The 8,178-nt window shown below is 42.8% G+C and overlaps 2 protein-coding genes across 2 annotated transcripts; both read left to right on the top strand.

Moving 5' to 3' along the window:
• Positions 1-1,223: 1,223 nt before the first annotated feature.
• On the top strand, positions 1,224-2,891 carry LOC113940874. Its single transcript, XM_027632024.1, has 2 exons — positions 1,224-2,293; positions 2,720-2,891. Exons 1-2 carry the CDS (start codon positions 1,241-1,243, stop codon positions 2,813-2,815), a joined length of 1,149 nt encoding a protein of 382 aa, XP_027487825.1. The 5' UTR covers positions 1,224-1,240; the 3' UTR covers positions 2,816-2,891.
• Positions 2,892-5,014: 2,123 nt separating this feature from the next.
• LOC113940873 lies at positions 5,015-7,306 on the top strand. The gene is given in 3 exon segments (XM_027632023.1): positions 5,015-5,362; positions 5,365-6,714; positions 7,141-7,306. Coding segments are annotated over 3 exon segments (1,767 nt in total). The 5' UTR covers positions 5,015-5,041; the 3' UTR covers positions 7,237-7,306.
• The last annotated feature ends 872 nt before the right edge of the window (positions 7,307-8,178 follow it).

Below are 8,178 nucleotides of genomic sequence, written 5' to 3'. Positions count from 1 at the left end.
TGATAAAACCTGGGTTACCCCCTCTGCCCCCTTTTTCCTGGGGTGGGTCGTAACATTTTTGGCGTAGTCGGCAGGATCCTTTGGATGTGGTGGAGTAATCGGTGTATTCTAAAACTGATACCGAGGGCGAGTCAAATGGTGACTATCCCTTCGCTGTAAAATTATAGTGAGAATTTTTCTTCTCTCGGTGTGACCCGGGCACATCAGACCTGTTGAAAGGTTTCCTGGTGTGGGCTGGACCTGTTGAAAGGTTCTCTGGTACCTGGACCTGTTGAAAGGTTTTCCAGGAGAGAGTCAAACCAGCCCTCAGAGGGTTAAGGGGGAGAAAGACATTAACCTAAGCTGGGTTAATGACTGAGGCAAAGGGGATGACACCCCAGGTTGAGTTATATGGGGATTATTCCTTCCTGATAGTTATCCTTGGTTTAGAACTGGTTTTTGTGGGTGCTGTCTTAGGCGTGTTCCTTAGAGCAGTGCCAAAGCAAAAATCAGCTATTCAGAAATCTGTAAGTGAGGTGATAAAATCTTTCCAAGAGTCAACGAGAACTTTGCAGGACCAGCTAGAAAAAGAAGCTATTCAAAAATCTACCAGTGAGGTGATAAGGTCTCTTCAAGAGACAATGAAGGCATTACAGGAGCAATTAAGAAAAGAACGCCTGCAGTTAGCTGCTGAACGTCAGGCACTGGAGAAAGAGAGAGAGATTAACTCATTGCTTCAGTCAGCCCTTCAAGATGAGGAAGAACAAAATGAAAGGCTTAAAAAGATACTGGAAATGAAAAATTGTGAATTGCGAGACATTAATTCAAAATACCCTAAACCGCTAGATGTTAACAAATCCCTGTACCCCTCTGGGGAATTAGAAGAGTTGAAGCAAAGTTACCCGGAAGACGAGGTAATACATATGCGTCCCCTCATTAAAACCGAAACCACTGGCCAGGGGGCAGATCGGCAAACTACCACACGAATTACCCGTACACGAATTACCCGTACACGGGGGAAGCACTGGCCAAAATTCAAGAAAAATACAGTCGTAAGGCCAGTGAATCAGAGACTGAATATGTGTGGAGGGTGTCCCTTACAGGAGGGGATCGGATTTTGTTAAGTGAAGATGAGGCCAGAGGATTTTGGGGCCCAGGGGTCTTCCTGACCACAAATGATAACCGAGTACCGTGGTCCTTGACCCAGAGAGCTGCCTACTGGGCAGGTGGGTTAGACCCTATAGAAAGGGGAGATCCTTACATGATTAAAACACCCACAATTGGCCACATTGTAAAAAGTGTACAAAAAACTGCATGTCTCCAATTAATGCATACAAAATTATTAGACCCACAACGAAATTCCCCAATGGAACTCGAGGCGGATCCACAGAGATTTCCAGTCTTAATTCGAGGTCTGCCTGATGCACTAAAAGTTTATGCTAAACAATTTCAGGAGCGCATAAAAGCAACCCCCAGACCTAGAAGAAGGGGTGCTCCATCAGGAATAACCTGGTTGGAGATAGCCCAAGAATTAATAGCTACTGGTCAGCAGCTGGGGCTCTCTGGTAAGAGTGGCCAGAGAATACACTGCAGGAGGGCAGGGAAGGTCCAAAAACCTGCCTCGCCAGGTATTTGTCAACAAAATGTGTCATCTAGTGGGAGAAAGAGATACAGTTTGTGGGTGGAAGGTGTTGTAAAAGGAATTCCTGGAGAAGTGATGGATAAATTACCCACTGCTAATTTAGAATACTTGATAAAGCACTGGGATAAGATCAAAGAGCACAAGGCACCCCCTAAGGGCAGCCCCTCTAAGGAGTCCAACACCGTGATCCCCTCAACCTCTCCAAAAACCGGACTAACCAGTTTGACCAGTTCTGAGTCAAGAAACTGGACTTACTCCTCTCAAGTAAATAAGCCAAAAAATAGCCAGTGGGTTTATGAGACAAAGCTTACAGAAAACAACCAGGGAGATTTGGTAATCACTTTTCCTCTCGGCCCTTTTAAATCTCTAGTTACATTCGTGGTAGACACGGGTGCACAGGTCTCAGCACTCCAAACTGAAGCTGCTACTCAGTGTGGCATTAAACCAGACAAAAAAAAGATATGGGTCACTGATGCTTTTGGCAAATCCCGACCCCAGTACACTGCTCCAGTGAAATGCTGGTTACCTGGAGATGAGACAGCCACAGAAACTATCATGATTGTGGGGCCATTACCAGCTAACATCCTGGGGTTGGATCTGCTAAAGGGGAGGGCCTGGACAGACGCCAGAGGGAGAGAATGGGTGTTTGGTCTCCCATCCCCCTCTGTCCGTCTGTTGAAAACTGCTCCAAGTCTGCCTCCTTCTAAAATAACAAATGTAAACCCCCACCCACTCCCTTTAGGAACACGTGAAAACATTATCCCAGAAACTGCAGAACTGCAGGAGCAAGGGGCAGTAGTCCCTATACACTCACCATGGACAGTATGGCCTCTCCATAGACCTAATGGGCAGTGGCAGCTGCCAGTGAGTTCTGACACTGGCTCACAAACAGCTGCTGTACATAACAAAGCTGAACTGATTGCCCAGATTGCTGATGTCACCACAGGGGACCAGACTCAGACAAATACTATCACCCACTTGGAAAACCTGAAACTTCAGATTCCCACAGAAAAAGTAACAGTGTGTTTTCCCCCTGACACCTTGGCCACCCTAGAGCAAATAAAGATGCTGAGAAGTAAAAAAGAACTCCAGCATGCCCTGAGTTTATTTGTTTTTTGGAGAAAACATGTTCCAAACTTCTCTATTATTACTGCCCTAGTGACATTATGCCAGATAAGAAAAGGAGTTGGATAAATAGATAGTTCCTTCTTTTTAATAATAGGTCCATAGTGGGCCAGATTTCTTTTTTTTTTCTGCAGGAACCTGCCAGCAGATGAAATCAAACTGCATGAAACATGAGAACATGAAGTAACAAGACTGAAGAGTTATACTGTTGTTGTTGTTTTGTCACATTGGTTGTTTGCGTGTGTTTTACCTTAAAAATGTTATGATCTTAATAATTTTGCAATATGTAAAAACCTACCACAAATATTGTGTTTGTGTTCCCCTACTCCCAAAATTGCTTGTATTAACAACTTGTTAATAATTGTTAACTTGTTGGTGTGGTTTTTCCTTTTATATGAGCAACTTACAGGTAAAATTATATAAGATGTACTGTTAGTTTGATTTTGTCAAGTTCATTTTGTCTTTTTAAATATCTCTCTCGATTGAGAAACTCAACCAAATATAACCTGGGAGTTAGTACAAGTATTTATGCATATTTAGAGTCATATAAATATGCATTATATACATTAGCCTTCTACCTTGAAAGACATTTAATTTCCTATTTGGTTAAATTTAACAAACAGAACTAAATTTAAGCCTAAAAGAAAACATAAGAGAGCCTTTTACCAGCTCCCAAGTAACTCAGTGGTTTGTTTTTTGTTGTTTTTTTTTTTCTGATGTATAATTTCAAGTATTTGTGTGTATGTTTGTAACCTCATTAATGTTAAGAAATTTGATTGTAGCTATTGAGATCCTATTACATCCCCTATGACTACTCACGGGGTGGAGAGAGTAACTAATGCAAATTAGCTTACTACGTTATTATAAAATTGTTTTTTTTTTTTTGAAGGGGGGGAGAATTGCAGTATACTAGGGCTATCCCTTCCTTTCCTTCACTCTTCTGTCTTACGAAAAGCACCGCCCACCAAGAAGATTCACAGTGAACGACAAAAGAAGAGAAATTATTGAATGCATAAATCACGGGGTGGTGTCAGAGACTGAAATGGTTAATGATTTATGCATTCTAGGAGACTTTTGCAGGCTTTTGACTTGCATGATACCTCTGATGAGCAGTCGGGCCCCTCCCTCCCTCCAGTGCTGAAGGTGTGAAGCCCTGAAAAGGCAAGAAGCCGAGCTCGCAGGCTTTTGACTGTTGATACATCTGATGAGCAATCAGGCCCCTCCCTCCCTAAAGGCGGGAACCGGGTGAGACACAAAAAAAACTCAGCACAGACCCAGGAGATGTTGGAGGCTCGAGGCATGACCCGTTATATAATAACTCATAACTTCTTAGAGTATGGGGGCTTCCCCCCTTCACCCCCAGCAGATCAAGGCCACCACTTCAACTGACAGACATGGAAGCATCGCTGGACCCCGTGGGCGGTGACTATATACATCTGTCCACTCTCAGCTTTTCTTTCCCTTACTCTCCCTTGCTCTTATCCTGCCTTTCTCTCCCCTGTGCATTTTCTTTCCCTCCCCAAAGGCTATCTCTGTGTCACATTGTTGTATGACAGCACCCAAACTGCTAGCATGCCTGTTAATACAGAATTGTTAGAATAAATCTTGTCAATATATGTTTTCAAACACCGATTATTTAGTGTCGTTTCGCTTTAATCCACCCCAAAGGAATTACTGATAAAACCTGGGTTACCCCCTCTGCCCCCTTTTTCCTGGGGTGGGTCGTAACATTTTTGGCGTAGTCGGCAGGATCCTTTGGATGTGGTGGAGTAATCGGTGTATTCTAAAACTGATACCGAGGGCGAGTCAAATGGTGACTATCCCTTCGCTGTAAAATTATAGTGAGAATTTTTCTTCTCTCGGTGTGACCCGGGCACATCAGACCTGTTGAAAGGTTTCCTGGTGTGGGCTGGACCTGTTGAAAGGTTCTCTGGTACCTGGACCTGTTGAAAGGTTTTCCAGGAGAGAGTCAAACCAGCCCTCAGAGGGTTAAGGGGGAGAAAGACATTAACCTAAGCTGGGTTAATGACTGAGGCAAAGGGGATGACACCCCAGGTTGAGTTATATGGGGATTATTCCTTCCTGATAGTTATCCTTGGTTTAGAACTGGTTTTTGTGGGTGCTGTCTTAGGCGTGTTCCTTAGAGCAGTGCCAAAGCAAAAATCAGCTATTCAGAAATCTGTAAGTGAGGTGATAAAATCTTTCCAAGAGTCAACGAGAACTTTGCAGGACCAGCTAGAAAAAGAAGCTATTCAAAAATCTACCAGTGAGGTGATAAGGTCTCTTCAAGAGACAATGAAGGCATTACAGGAGCAATTAAGAAAAGAACGCCTGCAGTTAGCTGCTGAACGTCAGGCACTGGAGAAAGAGAGAGAGATTAACTCATTGCTTCAGTCAGCCCTTCAAGATGAGGAAGAACAAAATGAAAGGCTTAAAAAGATACTGGAAATGAAAAATTGTGAATTGCGAGACATTAATTCAAAATACCCTAAACCGCTAGATGTTAACAAATCCCTGTACCCCTCTGGGGAATTAGAAGAGTTGAAGCAAAGTTACCCGGAAGACGAGGTAATACATATGCGTCCCCTCATTAAAACCGAAACCACTGGCCAGGGGGCAGATCGGCAAACTACCACACGAATTACCCGTACACGAATTACCCGTACACGGGGGAAGCACTGGCCAAAATTCAAGAAAAATACAGTCGTAAGGCCAGTGAATCAGAGACTGAATATGTGTGGAGGGTGTCCCTTACAGGAGGGGATCGGATTTTGTTAAGTGAAGATGAGGCCAGAGGATTTTGGGGCCCAGGGGTCTTCCTGACCACAAATGATAACCGAGTACCGTGGTCCTTGACCCAGAGAGCTGCCTACTGGGCAGGTGGGTTAGACCCTATAGAAAGGGGAGATCCTTACATGATTAAAACACCCACAATTGGCCACATTGTAAAAAGTGTACAAAAAACTGCATGTCTCCAATTAATGCATACAAAATTATTAGACCCACAACGAAATTCCCCAATGGAACTCGAGGCGGATCCACAGAGATTTCCAGTCTTAATTCGAGGTCTGCCTGATGCACTAAAAGTTTATGCTAAACAATTTCAGGAGCGCATAAAAGCAACCCCCAGACCTAGAAGAAGGGGTGCTCCATCAGGAATAACCTGGTTGGAGATAGCCCAAGAATTAATAGCTACTGGTCAGCAGCTGGGGCTCTCTGGTAAGAGTGGCCAGAGAATACACTGCAGGAGGGCAGGGAAGGTCCAAAAACCTGCCTCGCCAGGTATTTGTCAACAAAATGTGTCATCTAGTGGGAGAAAGAGATACAGTTTGTGGGTGGAAGGTGTTGTAAAAGGAATTCCTGGAGAAGTGATGGATAAATTACCCACTGCTAATTTAGAATACTTGATAAAGCACTGGGATAAGATCAAAGAGCACAAGGCACCCCCTAAGGGCAGCCCCTCTAAGGAGTCCAACACCGTGATCCCCTCAACCTCTCCAAAAACCGGACTAACCAGTTTGACCAGTTCTGAGTCAAGAAACTGGACTTACTCCTCTCAAGTAAATAAGCCAAAAAATAGCCAGTGGGTTTATGAGACAAAGCTTACAGAAAACAACCAGGGAGATTTGGTAATCACTTTTCCTCTCGGCCCTTTTAAATCTCTAGTTACATTCGTGGTAGACACGGGTGCACAGGTCTCAGCACTCCAAACTGAAGCTGCTACTCAGTGTGGCATTAAACCAGACAAAAAAAAGATATGGGTCACTGATGCTTTTGGCAAATCCCGACCCCAGTACACTGCTCCAGTGAAATGCTGGTTACCTGGAGATGAGACAGCCACAGAAACTATCATGATTGTGGGGCCATTACCAGCTAACATCCTGGGGTTGGATCTGCTAAAGGGGAGGGCCTGGACAGACGCCAGAGGGAGAGAATGGGTGTTTGGTCTCCCATCCCCCTCTGTCCGTCTGTTGAAAACTGCTCCAAGTCTGCCTCCTTCTAAAATAACAAATGTAAACCCCCACCCACTCCCTTTAGGAACACGTGAAAACATTATCCCAGAAACTGCAGAACTGCAGGAGCAAGGGGCAGTAGTCCCTATACACTCACCATGGACAGTATGGCCTCTCCATAGACCTAATGGGCAGTGGCAGCTGCCAGTGAGTTCTGACACTGGCTCACAAACAGCTGCTGTACATAACAAAGCTGAACTGATTGCCCAGATTGCTGATGTCACCACAGGGGACCAGACTCAGACAAATACTATCACCCACTTGGAAAACCTGAAACTTCAGATTCCCACAGAAAAAGTAACAGTGTGTTTTCCCCCTGACACCTTGGCCACCCTAGAGCAAATAAAGATGCTGAGAAGTAAAAAAGAACTCCAGCATGCCCTGAGTTTATTTGTTTTTTGGAGAAAACATGTTCCAAACTTCTCTATTATTACTGCCCTAGTGACATTATGCCAGATAAGAAAAGGAGTTGGATAAATAGATAGTTCCTTCTTTTTAATAATAGGTCCATAGTGGGCCAGATTTCTTTTTTTTTTCTGCAGGAACCTGCCAGCAGATGAAATCAAACTGCATGAAACATGAGAACATGAAGTAACAAGACTGAAGAGTTATACTGTTGTTGTTGTTTTGTCACATTGGTTGTTTGCGTGTGTTTTACCTTAAAAATGTTATGATCTTAATAATTTTGCAATATGTAAAAACCTACCACAAATATTGTGTTTGTGTTCCCCTACTCCCAAAATTGCTTGTATTAACAACTTGTTAATAATTGTTAACTTGTTGGTGTGGTTTTTCCTTTTATATGAGCAACTTACAGGTAAAATTATATAAGATGTACTGTTAGTTTGATTTTGTCAAGTTCATTTTGTCTTTTTAAATATCTCTCTCGATTGAGAAACTCAACCAAATATAACCTGGGAGTTAGTACAAGTATTTATGCATATTTAGAGTCATATAAATATGCATTATATACATTAGCCTTCTACCTTGAAAGACATTTAATTTCCTATTTGGTTAAATTTAACAAACAGAACTAAATTTAAGCCTAAAAGAAAACATAAGAGAGCCTTTTACCAGCTCCCAAGTAACTCAGTGGTTTGTTTTTTGTTGTTTTTTTTTTTCTGATGTATAATTTCAAGTATTTGTGTGTATGTTTGTAACCTCATTAATGTTAAGAAATTTGATTGTAGCTATTGAGATCCTATTACATCCCCTATGACTACTCACGGGGTGGAGAGAGTAACTAATGCAAATTAGCTTACTACGTTATTATAAAATTGTTTTTTTTTTTTTGAAGGGGGGGAGAATTGCAGTATACTAGGGCTATCCCTTCCTTTCCTTCACTCTTCTGTCTTACGAAAAGCACCGCCCACCAAGAAGATTCACAGTGAACGACAAAAGAAGAGAAATTATTGAATG

This window comes from Corapipo altera, unplaced genomic scaffold (assembly GCF_003945725.1).
Source record: "Corapipo altera isolate COAL_440 unplaced genomic scaffold, ASM394572v1 69157, whole genome shotgun sequence".
Classification (NCBI taxonomy): Eukaryota; Metazoa; Chordata; class Aves; order Passeriformes; family Pipridae; genus Corapipo; species Corapipo altera.
This window is presented reverse-complemented; position numbering and strand designations above follow the sequence as displayed.